At 52.6% G+C, this 20306-nt stretch overlaps 1 protein-coding gene across 1 annotated transcript in view; it reads right to left on the reverse strand.

Annotated features, from left to right (window-relative positions):
• Window positions 1–20254, reverse strand: part of RTN4RL1 (reticulon 4 receptor like 1) — an 82517-nt gene extending 62263 nt beyond the window's left edge. The window contains exon 1 of the mRNA XM_008063415.1: window positions 20127–20254. Within this exon, the coding sequence (XP_008061606.1) occupies window positions 20127–20139 (13 nt within the window). The 5' untranslated portion in view covers window positions 20140–20254. The remainder of the gene's footprint in view (window positions 1–20126) is intronic.
• Window positions 20255–20306: the final 52 nt, after the last annotated feature.

Below are 20306 nucleotides of genomic sequence, written 5' to 3' on the forward strand. Positions count from 1 at the left end.
TGGGCAGGCCAAGGGCTCTGGGCCTGGCTGGGTGAGGGGCACAGGCCGACCACCTGCAGCCAGCCCCGTGTGCATGTGCCCAGCACAGAGGGAGGGTAGCCTGCTTGGGCCAGGGCTGCTGCCTCAGCAGAACTGCAAAGACTGGCAGCTGCAGGGGGTGGGAGGAGAAGGCAGGGTCTGCAGAGCACCAGCCACCGCTGCTCCAGGTGCTACCTTCCCAGCTGGGCCAGGCCTCTCCAGGGTTGGCTCCCGCAGAGCCAGGGATGTTGGGCGCCCTGTCAGGAAGCAGCATGGGACAGAGGAGAGGGTGTCAGGATGGGGGAGTAGGGCGCAAGTCTACTTTGGGTTCCAGTTCTGACAACTACAGGTCCAACAGCTAGAGCAAGGCCCCTAACCACACCACTCAGCCTCACGTTCAACTCCCTCTTTGAGGGATGGTGGGAATGCTGCATGAAAAATAGTTGTCTGGTAGGCCCTTGTGAGCCACGGAGGGACACGGGATGAAAGAGGTGACATGCTGCCCTCTGTGTCTGAGAAGAATTCGATGAAGAATAATAATTTATTTCACTTATTTTGTATTTACCATGTACTGGACACTTGACTATTCTTAGCTTATTTGACCCTATGAGAGGCAGGTACTGTTTATAGTCCCATCTTACAGATAAAGAAACTGAGACTCAAGTGCTTGTTCAAAGGTCACACAAGCCCCTAAAGTGCAAAGCCAAGTTGCAAGGTGGAATTGGACTGTCTGAGACTGAAGGCCTTCCTCCTAGGTCCCTTACTTTTGAGGGCTAGGGGACCCTGGTTCTTGGGCAGCTCCACCTCAGGAGCCAGTGGAGACCTGGGTTGAGCTATGCTGCCTCCCCAAGGCTACCCCAGAGCTGGATGGGCTGCAGGCAGCCAGGACTGCGGGATCCTCCCTACCTGAGGTTCCTACTCGGATTTGCTGCCTCAGCCCACCCCTGTCCCTGGTTCCCCTGAGGGGCCTCTCCACTTCAACCCTGGGGGAGGGGAGGAGAGGGAGTAGGGGAGAGTGCTGGCAGACCTACTTTCAAGGCTTTAATCCTTTTTGCTTAAAGGATTTTTTTTTTTTGCTTGGGGAAGACTTGGTCTGATCAGAGGAGAGACGCAGGGAGCTGACAAGCTTCGGAGGATGGGGGGTGGTGAAGAGAAAGAAATACATATTTATTACCCTCAATTATTAAAAAATAGATAGTACCAGATCTTAGGTCCTGGCAGACACTGCAGTAGCATTTGTGCAAGGACTATTTTCTTTCCTTCTTTTTCTTTCTCTTTTTTATTGTGGAGATTGTACTGTGGCTAGCTTGTTAGTAAAAACACCCTGGACAGTTCCCAGTGGGGTTTGGGGGTGGGAGACAAGTACTAGTGACGGAGCAGAGAAGTGGCCAGGGAGCCTCTATACCCCAGCTATGGGGAGGGGCCAGACCCCAATTCAGCAAAGAGGGTGGGCAGGAAGGGTCTGTTCCCCTCATTTTGGGGTGCACAGGCTAGGCCCAAGGCAGGCGTGTATCCCCAGTTGTTTATGTCCCCGTTGCTCTCTCAGGACAAACCCTTCACCAGTAATAGGCCTTCCCCCCATGTTGTTCTTTTCAAGGGAGTGGGGAGAGAGGAATTGACTCCAGTTTCCTTTGTGAGGGAGGTGACAGCTCTTGCCCCAGGATTCTGAGGGCTTCGCTGGGGGCACTGCCAGCTCCCAGAACACACCCTTCTCTCCCCAGCACTGCATCTGCCTGATGAAAGGGGACAGGCCATGAGCCTGGTGCAAAGATGCCAAGGCATCCCGTGAGGGTCATGAAGCCTGCCGACAGCTAATCCCACAGGCTGACAGGCAGGCAGGTAACACTCCCAGCCTCTTTTGTTGTGGATCCTATAACAGGGCAAGGCAGGAAACAAAGAGGGATCTACAATGAGGAGAAAGGCTGGGGAGGCAAACCCACCAAGAAGAGGACTGCAGCATTCTGTGTCCCCACAGAGCCTGACAACACACTAGGCCTGGGTCCCTGGCTGTGGGATCACAGACAATGGAGAAGACAGAACAGCAGCAGCGTCTCCAGGAACCTACTTTACATCCACTTTGTCACAAATTCTCAAGACCCCAAGAGGCAGGTGGCATTAACCCCACTTTTCAGATGATGAAACCGAGGTCCCCAAAATTTAAAGCATTTGCCTGAAGTCAGGCAGCTGGTAAGTGACAAAACAGGACCTGACTCCCACCTGTCTGGCTCCACAGCTCCTGCCCGTTGGTTCTGCTCAATCCATGAAGGCAGCAGGAAAATCGCGGCAAATTAGCAATAGGTTCGAGAGGAATCGGGCAAGAAGCAGTGTCTGTTTCGCAGGCCAAGGGAACAAGGCACTGGACTGTGGCTGGATTTTCCTTCCTAAATAGGGAGACCGTATTTAGTAGAGGTCAGGGCTGTGGGTGGGCAGTCAGTGGGTAATTTGCCGATTTTCTGGGGAGGCCTTCAACCTCATCTCACTTTTCCAAGCCAATGAAAACCACTTGAAAATGCTTTCCACAGCTCTGCCTGCACTGCCTTAGGGGACTTCTCCCAGTCCCTGGGCAGGGAGGGCAGAGAGTTCAGGACAGAGTGAGGAGAACACCCCAGACAGGATGGCCCCTCCACCCAAAGTGACCTGTCCCTGCTGGTCTTGAGTTTCCTGCTTCTAGTCAGGGCTGGCATGTGTCAGTCCTGATCACTATAGTCTTAGTTCTGGATGCAGACAGGCAAAACTTCAAAGGGCAGTGAGGTGTGGGCTGTCAGAAGGACAGCACATGAATTCTGCTTAAAAGGAAGTTACCACTACTAGTAGTAATATTAATGACAGCATTTGCTGAGCTTCTGTTTTGGGTCAGGCCACAGTAAAGTGCCAAGAGCTTCTTATTTTATTGTATTTATTTTAGAGGCAGGGTCTCCCTCTGTCATCAGGCTGGAGAACAATGGCATGCCCATAGCTCACTGCAGTCTCAAACTCCTGGGATCAAGTGATCCTCCTACCTAAGTCTCCCAAGTAACTAGGACTATAGGTATGTGCCACCACACCCAACAATTTTAAAATTTTTTTGTAGAGACAGCGTCTCACTATGTTGCCCAAGCTGTCTCAAAGCCAAGAGCTTTATAAGGACTATCTCATTTAATCTTTACAACCCTCAGCTGGGCTCAGTGGCTCAGCCTGTAATCCTGTGCTTTGGGAGGCAGAGGTGAGTGGATTGCCTGAGCCCATGGGTAACTTGAGACCTGCCTGGGCAACTTGGCAAGACCTCATCTCTACAATAAATTAAAAAATTAGCTGGGCGTGGTAGCACACCCCTGTAGTTCCAGCAACCCGGAAGGCTGAGTGGAAGGATCGCCGGAGCCCAGCAGGTCGAGGCTGCAGTGACCAGGAACAGCCACTGCATTCCAGCCTGGGCGACAGAGTGAGACTCCAACTCAAAAAAAAAAAAAAAAATCTTTACAACCCTACAAGACAGGTGCAATTATTAGACCCATTTTACAGATGAATTCAAGTACAGGGAAATAAGGTAATTCCCAAGATTTGAACCCAGATCTGGCCAGATCCTGTGTGCTAAATCACCCCACTCAGGTGAAAGGGTTTGGCTGCTGACCCTTGGAATAAGCCCTCCTTACTAAGACCTCTCCTCGCCAGGCTCGGTGGCTCAGCCTGTAATCCCATGCTTTGGGAGGCTGAGGTGAGTGAATTGCCTGAGCCCACGGGTTCGAGACCTGCCTGGGCAACTTGGCGAGACCTCATCTCTACAATAAATCAAAAAATTAGCCAGGCGTGGTAGCGCGCGCCTGTAGTTCCAGCTACTTGGAAGGCTGAGGCGGAAGGATTGCCTAGCCCAGCAGGTTGAGGTTGTAGTGGCCATGAGTGTGCCACTGCACTCCAGCCTGGATGACAGAGTGAGACTCTAACTCAAAATAATAATATTAATAATTACCAACAAAGAAAAGTGTTTGAAGCCAGAGCCCAGTGTCTCATGCCTATAATCCCAGTACTTTGGGAGGCCAAAGGAGGGAGAATTGCTTGAGGCCTAGAGTCTGAGGCCAGCCTGGGAAACATAGTGAGACTGCCCCAACTCCACAAAAAATAAGAAACTTATTTTTTAGTAGCACACGCCTGTAGTCCCAGCTACCTGTGGGGCTAAAGCTGGAGAATCACTTGAGCCCAGGAGTGCAAGCCTGCAGTGAGCTATGCTCACACCACTGCACTCTAGCCCGGGTGACAGAGTGAGACCCTGCCTCTAAAAGGTAAGTAAATAAATTTTTTAAAAAATTTTTTGGGGGTTGGAGTCTCACTCTGTTGTCCAGGCTGGAGTGCAGTGGCATGCTCACGACCACCACAACCTTGACCTGCTGGCCTCAGACAATCCTTCCGCCTCAGTCTTCCAAGTAGCTGAGACCACAGGCATGTGCCACCATGCCTGGCTAATTTTTGATTTATTGTAAAGATGAGGTGTCACCAAGTTGCCCAGGCTGGTCTTGAATCCATGGGCTCAGGCAATCCTCTCACCTTGGCTTCCCAAAGTGTTGGGATTATAGGAATGAGCCACCGCTCCTGGCCTAATAAATAAATTTTTAAAAGAAAGATGTTTGTGATATGTTGTTAATTCAACAAAATAGGGCACAAGTGCCCTGGAAGGAATGAACTTTCTCACACTTTACTCTGGGTTGTGGGATTTGTAGTGATTTTCTTCTTTTTGCCAGCCTGTGGTTTTCCAGCATTTTCTGCCATGGATACGCATTATTTGGGAAGCTCAAAAAATTTACGGCCAGGTGCGGTGGCCCAAGCCTGTAATCTTTGGGAGGCCGAGATGAGAGGATTGCCTGAGCCCACAGGTTCAAGACCAGCCTGGGCAACTTGGCGAGCCCTCATCTCTACAATAAATAAACAAATTAGCCAGGCATGGTAGCGCACACCTGTAGTTCTGCCTACTTGGAAGGTTGAGGCAGAAGGATCGCCGGAGCCCAGCAGGTTGGCACTGGGGTGGACATGAGCATGCCACTGCACTCCAGCCTGGGCGACACAGTGAGACTCCAACTCAAAAAAAAAATTTACTCTGTGGCTATTGAGTCAACCAAGCCTCCTCTTCCCCGGCACTTGAGACTCTGCAACAGTCTCAAGTTCCCGCCCATCTGCCGGACCACTAACTGATCAGCCACTGTTCTGCGCCACACTGCGACCGCTGCTTAAGCACTGGTCATTATGTTGTTCTCCAGCCTTTCCAGCCTTCCCTTGGAGACCCTCTTCCTCTCACAAAGCGTTCCCCAATGCGTCTGGTGAGCAATCTCTGCCCCCCATCTCTGCCCCCGCTACCATCATTTCACTTCTCCCAGTGTGTGGCTTGTCTCTCCTGGCACGTTGTAAGTTTCCTGACTATGCGGCCTGATACTTACTCGCTCTCACCCTACCCTACCTGGACCAAGTGAGAGTTTAGTTATTCAGGAAATAAAACAAAGCACAGGGGTGGGCTCAGGCCTGGCTGGAGCTGATGGTCTAAATGAGGAGAAAAGGCTGATGCATACATGAGGCAGTGGCTGGCCACAGTGGCTCACACCTGTAATCCCAGCACTTTGGGAGGCTAAGGCAAAAGGATTGTTTGAGCCCAGGAGTTCGAGACCAGCCTAGGCAATATAGAAAGAACTCGTCTCTACATGAAAATAAAAGAAATTGGCCAGGCGTGGTGGTACACACCTGTAGTCTCAGTTGCTTGGGAGGCTGAGGCAGAAGGGTCACCTGAGCCCAGGAGGTCGAGGCTGTGGTGAGCCATGCTGGTGCCACTGCACTCCAGCCTGGGTGACAGAGTGAGACTCCACCTCAGCTAAATAAATAAATACGTCAGTGGCTGTAAAAGACAAGACTGTACACAGGACTAAGTTCTATGTTGTATGCTTTGGAGTGAAATGGAATGGCTCATGGGAGCTGATCTTTGACCTTGTACTCAACTGCAGCCTGGGGCATACACACAGTCAAGGAAGGCTGTCTGACCCTGATGGGAAGAAGGATCCTCAAATCTACTATATCTCCTCCTAACCCTGTTGCCTTTGTCTCTAAACCCTCTGTCAAATGGCTGATGGACTTGGGACTGACCTCAAGCTCGCCAAAGGAATCTGAAACTACTCCACAGGCCACAGCTCAAAACGCCAACCATTCCACAGCCCAGCCCCAGAGCCAGTCAGGTAGTGTATCAAGAACACCCTACCTCATGGCCTTTGAACTTGCTATTGTTCCCTTTGCCTGGACAGCTTTTCCCAGGCAGAAGCAGCTCTGATACCTGCAGAGCTCCCTCCCTTACTCCACTTAGGCCTCTGTTCAAATGTCTTCTTCTCAGAAAGGATTCCCTGCCAATCACTCTAAAATGATGCTCTCTGGTCACCCTCTGTTCTTTAAGCCTCTGTTGATTTTCTTCTAAGCACTTACCCCTACCTGGTACAATACAGTTACTTGTTTATTGTCTCTCTTCCTATTCCCAACTAGAATGCAAACTCCATAAAAACAGGGGACTTGGAGGCCGGGTGCGGTGGCTTGTGCCTATAATCCCAGCACTTTGGGAGGTTGAGGTGAGAGGACTGCCTGAGCCCAGGAGTTCAAGACCATCCTGGGGAACTTAGCAAGACCTTGTCTCCACAGTAAATCAAAAAATTAGCTGGGCGTGGTGGCGCACGCCTGTAGTTTCAGCTACTTGTAAGGTTTAGGCAGAAGGATTCCCTGAGCCCAGCAGGTCGAGGCTGCAGTGGCCATGAGCATGCCAAACACTCCAGTCTGGGCGACAGAGTGAAACTCCAACTCAAAACAAAACAAACAAAAACAACAACAAAAAACAGGAGACTTGGTTTTTATTCATTGTTTCACCCTCAGTGCCAAGCCAGCAGAAGACAGGCAGTCAATTGTTGTTAAGTAAACATTTGTCAAATGGAGAGAGTCCTCCTGTACCCCTCTTGGTTTACAAGATAAAAGGTGGCCAGGTCACCCATGGATAGACAATCTGTAGGTGATCATGATCTGTCTGACATGAGCCACGACATGGCTGGCTCCACTGGGGTCTTCCTTTTGGGAAATAAAGCTAGAAATACCAAGAGCGTGAGGCCCTCAGCTCTGGGAAGGGGAAGGCGAAAGGCTGTCTTGAAAAACAAGGGGTGGGTGGTCATTTTGGACCTCATGCAAGGTGAAGATCCATGGTATGGACAGTGGGCCAGGAGGAGCAAGTAGGGTGGAGGGGAAGGCCAGGGCAGACAGGCCAGGAGAGGAAACGGAGAGGCTGTACTTCCTAGAGCTACCCCTTGCCTGGAGGCTTTGGGAGTGCAGGCCACTCATCTCCTTGCAATAACCCCCATTTCCAGTGAGCTGCCTCGAACCTCTGCAATCAAATGTGTCTGTGAAGGTGGAAACGCCAGCCCATCAGGGGCAGTGGGCCAATTACAGGAAGATGATAACCACTACAACCTCAAGGCAGCCCAGGGCCGACTGCCTCCCCACAAGTCAGGAGTGGGTGGAAAAATGTCCCCTTCGGCTGGTGCATTCTCCTAAGCGTGGCCCTGTGAACTGCCCCAGTCTCTCTCCCTATGCTCAGGGATTCAATTTAAACCACAGGCCTAGGCAACAACCGGGGAGGCCTCCCTGGGAGGAGAGGAAGCCATTCAAAGGAACAAGTCACTGTCACAGAGGGGAGAGGAGACAAAAGAGGCAGAGTTTTTCACCCCAGGCACCACCTGAGCTCAGCTTCCTTGGGCAATTTTATCTCCTCATGTTTGGTCCAGCCTCATTTAAGCATTTCAGCCGAGAGTGTCCACGAGAGGTTTTCATTTGCCACAGAATCAATAGTGCAAATTTTGTTCCATAAAAGTCTGCCAAGTACAACCCTAAACTTTTCCAAGTGAGAGTGTTGTTTCTTTTCCCGACACAGCACCAGCCCTGCTGGACGTCCTCTGTGGTCCAGACAGTAGGTCTTTCTATGCCTGCAAGCTTCCTGGGGCCATAGAGGATCAGAGCTGGGCTGGAGTGAAGTAGCAGCTGTCCTGGGCCCTGCCAGAGCTGCTTGGCCTCTCTGAGCCTCAATATCCCCATCTGCAGCTTAGGGATAATAAGAGCTGCCTCTTCTGCTTTTATGAGGCATTGCACAGGGGAAACTGTGGTACAACTCTTTTCTACACCCTCCTTACCAAAAAAAACAAAAATAATTTCCTCCTAGTTCCTGGTACTGTTTCTATTTTTTTTTCCCCCTTTTTCTTTCTTTCTTTCTCTCTTTTAAAAAATTTTTTAATTTTTATTTATTTATTTTTTTGAGTTGGAGTCTCACTCTGTCACTCAGGCAGAGGATTGCCTGAGAGGATTGCCTGAGCCCACAGGTTCAAGAACAGCCTAGGCAACTTGATGAGACCTCATCTCTATAATAAAATCAAAAAATTAGCTGGGCATGGTGGTGTGTGCCTATAGTCCCAGCTACTTGGAAGGCAGAAGTGGAAGGATCACTGGCCATGAGCATGCCATTGCACTCCAACTCAAAAATAAAAAATTAAAATTAAAAATTAAATAAAGCCCTAGGTTATCATGATTTAATTTTTTATGGTTATGGAACAGTTTAAAAATTAGGTTATGGTACTAAGTTTTTTGTGTTCCAACCTATGTGTATAATCATTCAATTGAGATTTATGATCCAATCAGCTCATAAAGATATACATTTATTTATTGATTCAACATTTTTTGCCAAATGTCACTATGTGCTACATTTTATTTTGTGCAGGATGCTGTTTCAGGTCAGGTCCTGGTAAGAAATAGAGAGCAGCCAGGCTCGGTGGCTCAGCCTGTAATCCCGCGCCTTTGGGAGGCTGAGGTGAGTGGATTGCCTGAGCCCGTGGGTTCGAGACCCGCCTGGACAGCGAGACCTCGTCTCTACAATAAATTAAAAAATCAGCTGGGTATGGTAGTGCATGGCTGTAATTCCGGCTACTTGGAAGGCTGAAGTGGAAGGATTGCCGGAGCCCAGCAGGTCGAGGCTGCTGTGGCGGGGAGCGGCCACTGCACTCCAGTCTGGGTGACAGAGTGAGACTCCAACTCAAAAAAAAAAAAACAGAAAGTGAGAGAGGCCAGGCGCAGTGGCTCAAGTCTGTAATCCTAGTACTTAGGGAGGCTGAGGTGAGAGGACTGCTTGAGCCTATGGGTTCGAGACTAGCCTGGGCAACTTGGCGCGACCTCATCTCTACAATAAATTTTTTAAAAAAATTAGCCAGGCGTGGTAGCACATGCCTGTAGTTCCAGCTACTTGGAAAGCTGAGGCAGAAAGATTGCCTGAGCCTAGCAGGTTGATGCTGGGGTGGCCGTGAGCACTTTACTCTGGGTGACGGAGTGAGACTCAGACTCCAAAAAAAAAAAAGAAGAAGGTGAGAGAAAGGGGGGCAGGGAAATCTTAAGAGATCGTGTCATGCATTTGTATACCTAACCCTTAAAAAAAAAAGATCGTGTCATTTAGCACCCCCACCTCCCACACCCACACACACACATGCACCCAGGGCCAATGAAGGAAGCTCTTACTGTACTCAGAGACAGAAAGAGCTGCAGAGAGGACCACTGGCAGGAGCTGCGTAGCAGATGCCGTGAGGGCCTGCCCATACCCCTCGTTTTTTCCATTTCAGCACACATCAGCCTGAATTCCAGCCGCCAGGACCTGCATCTCTTTGCCTCAGGGCTTTCTCTAGCAGTAGAGCTGGCTTTGCTCACCCACAGAGAAGGCCACAAGTACCCGGGAATTAATACTTCCACAGAAACAACACTCAGCCAATGACTGATGGGAGTTGGAATATAAATACCCCAGCTCCCTCACCTTATGGGTGAGATAACTTTGAGGTACAGGTTCTAGATGCTATTCCAAAGCTCCCCAGGGGGATTAAGCTCTGTTTGCCCACAGTGGTAACTTGCTTGACAATGTGTCCTTCAGTAGCTTCTTTCCTTCTCAGTCTCACTTCCCCATTTGCCGCTGGGCATTTCCTAGGATCACTTCCCCAAAATAAATGGCTTGCTTGGATCCTTGACTCTCGGTGTGTTTCTGGGAAAACACTTTGGGTGACCTTCAGTGGAGGGACATAGCCAGCCCATGGGATTCACCATGGATTGAACCAAGCTGGGAGTGAGAAGACAGGGGAGCCCATCACTGACCTTGGACAGGCCACCTTGAGGGACAGAGAGCAGGGTGGAGAAGGGATCTGGAGGGGCAAGGGATGAAGCAGTAGCCAGTCTCCTCATGGAACTTACCATCTAGCAGGGAAGACAGATCATATACTTGCAACAAGATGCATGCCTGCATGGCATGCAGGACATTTGGAGACTCACTTCACCCCAGTCTGGGGGCATGGAGGAAGGTTCCCTAGGGGAAGCCATGTTTAAGTTGAGACGGGAGGCAGCAACTGAGTGTTCTAAGCAGGATGAGCTGCTTGTGCAAATCCTTAGAGACAAGAGAGAACATGAGGCCATGGAATCAGAAGTTCCTGGGGCTCAGAGTTTGAAGTGGGGAGTGGGGAGAGAGGAGGCCAGAGTGGGGTAGTGTGAGGTAGAGAGACTCCGCAGCCAAGCCAGGAAGTCTGGGCCAGCCCCTGAAGGAAAAAGGAATTGTTGGAAGTTGTCAAGCAAGAGTGGTAAGAGCATATAGCGCTGTAGAATCTGGCCACATGTGTAAATCCTCAATGGGGTGGAGGCAGCAGAGAAGGCTGCTGGGATGGTTGGGAGTCAAGGGAGGCCCGGGCTACGGAGGAGGCAGAGAGGCAGAGGAGGAGGTGTGAAGAGTGTCAGGGGAGAAGGGCAGGATGGCATGAGGCACTGAGGGGGAAGGGGATACTTGTGAGTCCCAGTTCTTCGGCTGGGGATGGCTGGGAGAATGATCGTGCCAGACACCAAGATGGGAGGTGGGGGGAGGATGCGGAAGGAAGGAGTGGTTTGCTATGAGCTCAAGGTAGGAGCATGTTTTCTTTCTTTTTTTTTTTTTGAGTTGGAGTCTCACTCTGTCGCCCAGGCTGAGTGCAGTGGCACACTCATGGTCAGTGCTGCCTCAACCTGCTGGGTTCAGGTGATCCTTCCGCTTCAGCCTTCCAAGTAGCTGGAACTACAGGTGTGCGCTACCATGCCTGGCTAATTTTTTGATTTATTATAGAGACAAGGTCTTGCCATGTTGCCCAGGTTAATCTCGAACCTGTGGGCTCAGATAGTCCCTCTCACCTTGGCCTCCCAAAGTGCTGGGATTATAGGCGTGAGCTACCACGCCTGGTGGCCAGGAGCACGCTTTCAAACATGCTGGTGAGTGGGCCTGTGAGGCTACAGCATGGGCATCAGGGATCAGCGGAGAGATGGCTCTGGACATCAGAAGCAACATCTTGGTTGGAAAGGCGGTGTGGTGATGGGGAGGTCAGCAAACAGCCACTGCAGTCTCAGGTGTGCTGAGACCCCCAGAACTGAGTGTGTGGGGGGGAGGGGGTCCAGGGCGCTCTCCAGGGAGGTGCCACGTATGAGGGATGGCAAGAGGAATGGCTGAGAAGGGGCAGGCATGGAGCCAAGGAACTGCCATCAGGGAAACCACGGAAACGGTGTGGCCAACAGTCAAATGCCACTAGAAGGTCAAGGAGATAAGGAAAATGTCTGTCAGGTTTAGTGTCAAGCCAGAATAGTGACAATGGAGTACCTGGAGAAACCTGGAAGTCTGACTTGAAGAGTGAGAGGTGAGGGTAAGAAGATGATACGTGTGAAAAACTCCTTCCTCGATCTGGGAGAAGAGAGCTAAGTGGCCACAGGGGGTCCCCACGAAGGGGAAGACAACCCACCCCCATTGCAGGAGACAGAAGGCAAACCCCTCCCCCAGGACAACCAGGGTCCCCTTTGTTAGCACACAACACTCAGCACACCCAGTGGCTTTTCTGTGTGCACTGTCTTGCTGGAGGGACCACTGGAGACTACTGAGTCTCCAAACTGGAAGGGCAGTCAAGGTGGCACTGAGGTCAAAGGAGATATTCCCTCAGCCCAGTTCTGATGGACGCCCCCTCAACCCCCGTATTCAGGTGTTTTACATTCTGGGCTCTGACATTAGGCGTCATTTGAAGAAACTGTTCTGCTGCTGAAAAACCTTCAACAGACCAGTGACCTAGTCATATTCCATATTACAGATGGGTAAACTGAGTCCCAAAGAGGAGGAGCTGTGTCCAGGTTCTACTGAGTCAGGCACAGAGATGGAACCGAACCCAGCCCCTGGATCCCAGCTTGGGTGGTCTTTCCATAACCCCTTAGTCCCCTCAAGGAGAGGGCCATGGCAAAGCTGAAGCCAGGACTGCCTCAGGGCTGTGGTTAGAGGCAGTGCCTGGCAGCCAATGAAGAGAAAGACAGGAAGGTAAACACGCAGAGTGTCGCATTCAGCACATGCCAACGAGAGGCAGGGGGCAGGCAGGCTGCCCGCAGCACCAGAGCAGAGCTGCCTTCCCCTAGCGTCCGGCCTGCCCAGGTTGCCCCATGCTGGCCACCGAGTAACCTACCCGGGCCCTGCCTCCCCTGAGGTTGGCTGGCCTCAGACCCCAGGCCCACCTCACCACATGCTCCTTCCTTCTCCCAGCCTGCTCAGACAAGCCCATGAATAGAACATTAAAGGCAAAACCTTCTAAAAGAAGCAGCAGCTCCCTGGTAGGAGTCGCCCCACTAAATGTCAAATGCAGAGCAAGACTTCCTGCCTTGTGTGCTTCTCACTAATGGAATCACCTTAGCCTCCATACCCCCATCATCCTATCACCCTATAAATAAATCATCGTAAGAAGAATGCCAATTTTCCCCCTAGGGCCTCATGAATTTCTCTACATACGCATATGTAAAGGCCCCCTTCACTATGAGCTGGCTCCGGTGCCCAGAGAGGGATGGCAAACTCTAAGACAATTTTGGAGGCAGAAGCAAACTTTCACACCATCTCAGTGGGGGCTGAGAGTTGGGAGCCCAGCTTTTCTCCTGACTGGGGGAAGACTTTTGCTCAGTTTCCTGCAGACTCGCCCTGGCTGATGTAGTTGTCACCAGGATGCCACTACCCTCTGGAACCAACCCAGTGAACTGCCAAGAGGCCCATCTCTGGGGGCTGCAGTTGCAGTGGTCTATCCCCTGGCAGACGTGTGATGAGTCGTGCCCACCCACCCCCTGTGAGGGTGAGCCACACACCCACTCAGCAAGGCTTGTTCCCGAGATGTGGCACACACAGCGCTGGCCCGCCCACTCCTGGGGGCCCCCTGCCGAGTGGCTCAGCAGCCTGCCATGGCACCAAGCCACACTAGTGGACCGAGGGTGTGGGCACTGATGGCAGCTCCAGTGTACTCAGGGTGCATTGCTCTGCCACAGCGGACTCGGCACACACACTCTGGGGAGCTTGTTGCGTGCCTGCCAGGTGTGTTTCTGCATACACACACACACACACACACACACACACACACACACACACACACACACACACACTGTATGGTGCCAACCCTCTAGCTGTGCCAGCACAGAGGCCTCCAGAGTGACTCTTCTGAATCAGATAGCAGGGGCCGTTTGCAGTTTCGTGTCTAAACTCCACTGACTGATGAGACAGTAATCACAGGCTCGGAAGCACCCGCCTTGCCACGGGTGGAGGGAAGCCCCCACCCAGAGGCAAGATTTTGCTCTTCTGCACCCCAAGACCAGCTAGACTTTCCTCCTGGTTTCATCTTTCTTCTCCAAAAGAAGGGCAAGAAGAATTGACCTCCCTAAGACTCAACCATGACTAGAAGAGGGCAGGAAAAGCCCTTTCTGGAGGACAGTTGAATTCTATGGGTGTCATCCTAGGTGAGGCAGGCTAAGACTGAGCCATGGGAAGGTCCCCCAAGAGTGAGGGAGCACTCTGAAGCAGGAGGAGCAGGTACAGGTGGAGGGGCCTGCCTCACCTAGCTTGCCAACTGCCACCCACCTGGGCCAGCATGTTTGGGCTGTTGCTCCCCAGACAACCACCAGACTGAAGGTACAGGTGCTGACAGAAACTCCAGGGCAATTGGGATGCATTGCTCTGCAATAGTGGCTCTCTGTAGCACACACTCCAGGGAGCCTGTTGCATGCGGAAGTGTTTCTGCACGTGCACGAACACACACACGAACACACACACACACACACACATACACACACACACACACACACACACACACACACCCCTTATGGTGCCAACACAGGGAGTGTGTCTATATTAGAAAATCCATCAGGGCCATTGCCTTGCTAAGTTATGGTGTGGCCATGTGCTCTTTGAGCTATGGCCAGGCCATATTTTCTTAAGCTTTGGCCCCCCTCCCCTACCTCGGGGAGGTGAATATCCTGTCTCTCTCTCTCTCTCTCTCTCTCTCTCTAATTTAGTTCTAAATAAACTATATTTTCAATCGAAAAAAAAAAAAGAAAATTCTTCAGGTCAGCCTAGAAGGGGAGCCAGGAAGAGCCAGGGAGGGCTGAGAGCCCAGGCGGGGACTAACCATGGGCCTCTCTCAGGGGAGTGAAAGCAGGCAGGAGTATGCTTGGCCCACTGACCCATCTCTGTCCACAAAGATGAAACCAGAGCAGGAGACAGAGGTGAGGGGTGTGTCTGTCCAGACACGAGGAGGCACAGGGTCGAAGAGGACACATGAGGCTGCAGCTCAGGGTCCCAGGAGTCCCAAGATCCCAGCCAGAGAGTCTCCTGAGAAAGGGAGCGCATGGGAACCACCAGGAGCTCTGTAACAAGCCAGAAATGATTCGGCAGTGCCCAGCACCCCACAAAACAAATGTCATAGAAATCAAGACAGATGGGCACATGAGACAGTGGAGCACAAAGGTTGAGAGAGCAAAGGAAAGAGTGTGGGCTTGGCAGACAGACTTGGGATTGCATCCTGACTCAGCGGTGTGCCAACTGGGGGACCCAGGGCAAAGGACTTCATCTGTTTGCGCCTCAGTTTCCTCATCTGTAGAACAGTAGTAAGCACAGCTAGACCTTGCAGTGTGGTTGAGGAAATGGCATGAGGTAAGGCACGAAGCCACTTAGCTTGATCCATAACAGGTGTTCAGCAAATACAGGTAACTATTGTCAGCACATGGACAGGGACTGGCATAAGTGGATCCAAGCAGGTTGAGAAGAAGCATCTATTCTCTTCTGCCTGTTTCCTGCTAACATTCACATCTCCTCCCAGAAGGCTTGGCCAGGCAATGCTCTGTGAGATGTGAGGTGGCTTTGCCTCACTCTAGTGGTGGACACTAAATCAGATACTTCCTCTCCCCAGTTCACTGATATCCAGGGAGGTCCCTGCTCCTGCAGCCCTAGCCTTGGAGTCATGGCTCCCTCGGTCTTCTCCTAGGTCTTCACACTGGGGTCCTTTCCCTACTCTTCTCTCTAACTCACTTTTACCCAGGGTGGTCTGGCCATCACACCCCGAGGAAAGGGCAGCTTCCGGCACTCTATGTGGAGGTCCTGCCTTCTGCCGTCCCTGGAGGCTCTGTTCCCGTTTCGCCAGCTATTTTGCTTCCTTGGCCATCTGTTCCCTCCCTGTCATCTCCTCTCTGCTTTAACCTTAACCACTACTTCACTGCAGATGGTACCAAACAGATCTGTTCTTGACATCCTTCGTGATGCCTGCCCCCTCCTTCTCATCTCTAGCAAGTCAATTGCTCTGGCCTTTTCCAGGCCCTGATCCCAAAGACCTGGCCAGTGCATGGAGCTGGATTCACCGCACAAACCTCCCCCTCCTTGATTCTATCTGCTGTCAACTCCGCCACTGGTCAGGAGACAAACATCTACCTCTTCCCCTGCCTCTTGCTAAGACTTCCTCTTCTCAAACTTGGCTAAGAACTTCTCCTGGCCTCGAGTGCAGCGTCTGTTCCAGTTCTCTACCTGGTCTCCATACACAGAGCTATTTAACTGTCTAGAGGGTTCAGGGCTGGCAGGCTGAGGCAGAGACCAGAAACTGGAGTTCATTCCCGCCGTGGAGGAACCAGTGCCCATGCTGGGAGTTTGGGTCACGAACAGTTTTCCTGTAGAAAATGGGCCTGAACACTCTGCAGTAAGGGATTGACCCTGTGTTGGCATGACAGGAACCGAACCAAAACACATTTGCTACGTTGTCTGAGCTCACAAGGGAAACACTGCTCTGCTGTCCTTGCTTTTGTTCTGGCTACTGATGAGAAAACACATGCATAGGCTTTACTTAGCAACTCACTCTGCCTTTCAGGGTGTCCTGGTGCCCTCCCTAAAATTCCTTCTCTTGGTTTTTCTTTTCTGGCATAAGGACTCGGAGCTTGGAGGAGAGAAGCAGCCCAGAAGCTCCTGAGAAAAGAAGTCATTCTGGTGAGATTGGTTCCACCAGGCTGAATTCCTTGATTGGGACAGAAATGGGCTGGGAAGACAGAATTTCCACTTCTGCATGAGGGTTTAGGCTAGAAAGTCTCATATCTCAGCCCTCTTGAGCATTTTCCCTCTATACTTCCTCTGCAGCAGCAAAGAGTAGCTTGGCCATCCATGGAACACACTTCTCTCCCCCTTGCCACGGGGTTAAGGATGGCCATCTTATCAATAGCTCCAATCCTGGTTGTCCCCAAAGAGAGACAGAGATGGAGCCTGCTCGCACGTGGGCACGTGGAGACTCTCCGATCACCTCGGGAACCTCTGGGGAGTCAAATCAGCCAGCCACCTGACAACACTATGGTCAGTCCTTCCCTTTCCCTCTCCCTTCCCTTCTTTTCACAAAGGAGAATCCCACTTCAGTCACCAGGCCGGCCCATCTGGCTATGACAACCAAGAGAACAAAATGCATCTTACTGGGTTGCAGGCCTTAATCTAGCTCTTGCTGAATTATTCAGGGATGGCATTAACTTATAAATGAGTGTGTTTGACTGATTTTGTGGTTGATGTACAGATAAATTCTAATGAAAGACAGTTACAAGATTTTAAATTATTAATTAGACTGCCACTTAACAAAGCCTATTTGGCACTCTATTTCCTTGCTTAACAAGACAAAAACTTTAAGGAAAGGTTCTGTATTAGCCCAGAGGCTCTTGATTTGCATTCTGTTTTTACAGCTCTAAAAATGAAAACCATAGATCCTGACCTTAAGCAAGTCGCTTCTGGCAAAACAAACCCCCCAGCAGGCTGCTCTTGCTTCCTGAATGTTGCTGGGTGGCTCGGGGCCTCACTTGCCTTGCCTGCCTCTCATCTCTTGTCCAGAGGCTTGCTTTTTATATCCCTGGTTCTGCCAGGGTAGGCCACGAATGGAAAAGCAGGCAGGGCAGCTGCTGAAGCCTTCGGCTACCAGCACTGTCAGCAGCTAGGTCCCACTGGGGTTGTTCTAGTTCACAGAGGTGGGGTTGTGGCCAGTAGGGTCCATTCATTAAGAAATGCAAAGCAGTACCTACCAGTCCCCAAAAATGTCTGCCAGGGCACAGCTTTAATAAGACAACCAGAAATCAGAGGGATGAACCTCATGGTCCAAGGCCTGCTCTTACCTTCCTCCTCCTCTGAGGCTTCATACCACTGAACTCCCTAACTCCACAGGGCACTCCCGTATCAAGACCCTGAGCCCTATCCTTCGCAGAATGGTACAGGGTTTTTCTCCCCCACCCCACCCCAGGATCTAGGGATGACTACTCTTTCTTTATTCTTCAAACCCTTTTCCAAATCATAATTAAATTATTAATCTCCCTCAGGTCCAGGACCCCACACAGGGCTCTGTATCTTATAACAACAACGATCTGAAACCATCCTATGATATTTTGCTTGAAGCCCTTGGGAAGAATTCTAGAAGTAGACACTTCAGTGGCCACCATCTTTAGCAACAGCCTCTGGCACACCTTTGGCTTTTGGGTGCCTACCTAGAATCCATACCGAGAATCTGAGTGTCCTGAACACCTGTGCAGAAGAAACAAAGTCAGAGGATCAGGATCGGGGGCCCAAGGAGAAAACTGCCTGCCCAGGAAAGGACCAAAACAAAAGTCATTTGTTCACGCAGTGTCCCAGACACAGTCCCCAGGCCACCCAAGCCAAGCCCAGCCCAGCAAAGGTCTTCTCTGCTCTGCTTCCCTTGGGTCAATCCAGGTGGAAACAGCTTTGTTGGTGGAACCTCTCCAGCCAACCAGGCTGTGCAGGAAGGAAAAAACAGCCCAAGTGGCAAACACATGTGACTGCTAAGCCTCCAGTGGCCACCTCTTGAGCAGGGTAAGGAGTCTCCCCCCAGGGAGCAGCCCCCAGAATGCACTGGGCTGCTCCAGAGCTGGGCCTCTGGCTAGCCAGGATGGAAGAGAAAGGCTCTTGGAGGCTGCTGGAGCCTCCCTGGACAGCTAACCACATACATAAAGTGCGTGGGCTGCTTCGTGGCTCATTTTTTAACTGTAAACTGCCAAAAGACAAAGGACCAAAAGGGAAATGAGATGTCAGTTCCTCTCTATTATCTCCATCACAGCCCTGCCGCCCAGACACGGCGGCCTTTTAAAACTGCCAAGGAAGCCATCCCCACTGGGGCAAGTTTGCATGCTCCAAGCCCAAGCTTCTCAGACCTGGGCCTGTGCTCAGTTCTGTAAAAAACACTCTCTCTGTGCAGAGACACTTTGGCCAGCACACCTTGGTTGCTGAAAAGACTTTTGTCCTTTTCTGCAGAGAAAAGGAACTGGGGTGTATCAGCGAAGCGGTTTGTCCAACTAGCCGCAGAGACTTTTTCCACACCACAGCGAGAGGCAGCCAGTGTTTCCCCCTCACTGCACCGACCCACGTGGAGGGCACAAGTCACACTAAGTTTGTGACTATTCCCAACACGTTGGGGCAACTAAGCCTCCCCAGTCAGCCCGGGACCATCACGCAGCGCTTACTGCCCCCACCGAAGGCGTGGCTTCTTCACCCACCTGTGTGACCTGCTTATCTGGGTCTCTTCCACCACTCCCACATCTGCTTCTCTCCGCCCATCTCGGGGCATCGCTCCCCCCCCACTCCGCCACCTCCCCCTGCCCGTTTTCTCCTTCCCGATCCTGCTGTGAGGTCAGAATCCTGTGCTTACGACACCTCGGTCTGTTGCCATGGAAACAGGGGCGGATTAAGGCTGGAGCGCGGAGCGCAGGGATCAGGCCCCTCCGCTACCTGAGCTCCCGCCTCAGCCGGCTCCCGCAGGGCCGGGGGCAGCCAACCGCAGGCGCCGCGGCTTGTCCGCCGCCAGACCCGGGCCAGGCACTAGGGGATCCCGGCGGGGCGCCACAGCCCGCTCGGACCTCGAAGGGGCGAGAGGCAGACGCAGAGCCCGGAGTAGCTGGCGGCGGGGCCCGTGGGCTCACGGCGTGGCCACCTGCCCTCCTTGGGCCCAGGGGACGGCGCCCCGCTCGGCAACCACGTGGGGGCGCGGCGGGACTTCCCCGGTGCCCTAGCCAACTTTGCCGCGCTTGGGACCGGGCCGGGCTGCCGGGGAGCCTGGGCGAGGTGGTCGCGGAGCCAGCTCTCAAGTTGAGCCTGGCACCGGTCGCGCACACTGCCGGCACGGCCTTCGCCTTCGCGTCCCTCGGTTCTTGGGAAAGTTTGAGGAACCGGACATCCGGCGCTTGGCACTCCCCACCCGCGACCGCTGGGTGCCCAGAGCCCCTCACTGGGCATCAGAGTAGGGCTGTCGGGAAGGCGCCCGCGTATGGGCCCCACCTGGGGAACTAGGGCGCGCGGTGAGCGCCCGGGCCGCGCGGTGACCGACCGCTGGCTGCACTGGAGCGCGGGATGGACCCGGCCTCGCCGAAGCAGAAGCAGCAAGGGCGTGTGCCCGCGCAGGGATGGAGCCTGCAAGTGCAAAACTTTGTAATAGCAAAGCAAAGGTCCCAGGAGGCCAGCTCCCCTTTCACCACGGGCCACTCACTCTGGTCTCGGACTGACCCCTCCGAGCCAGATCCCGAGGCCTGGCCACTTGATCCACGGGGCAAACCCTGTGTCTCGCAACGAACCACCGAAGGGAGCCGAGCTCTAGCGGCAGCCCCTCCGAGGGTGCGTCCAGCAAAGCCCGCCAGCCCTCCGGGGCGGCTTCCCGGACCCACAACCACGGCGCCGGGCGGATCCCGGGCTCGTGGTCTGCCCCGTGCGCAATCTATTCCAACTTGCCCCTGCGGCTCCAACTCACCTTTGCGAAGCATGTTGTCCGCGGGGCCGCCGCTCCGAGGCCGGCCTAGGCGCGCTCCCTCCTGGGGTCCAGATTCAAATCCCTGGGCGCCAGCTGCAGCTAATCCGAGTGCGTCGAGGCGGGGGCAAGCCTGGGATTCGCTTGTGCCCGGGGGCCCGGCCCCGCAGGAGCATGGTGAGC

This window comes from Carlito syrichta, unplaced genomic scaffold, assembly GCF_000164805.1.
Source record: "Carlito syrichta isolate Samal-C Ts95f unplaced genomic scaffold, Tarsius_syrichta-2.0.1 Scaffold306835, whole genome shotgun sequence".
Taxonomy (NCBI): domain Eukaryota; kingdom Metazoa; phylum Chordata; class Mammalia; order Primates; family Tarsiidae; genus Carlito; species Carlito syrichta.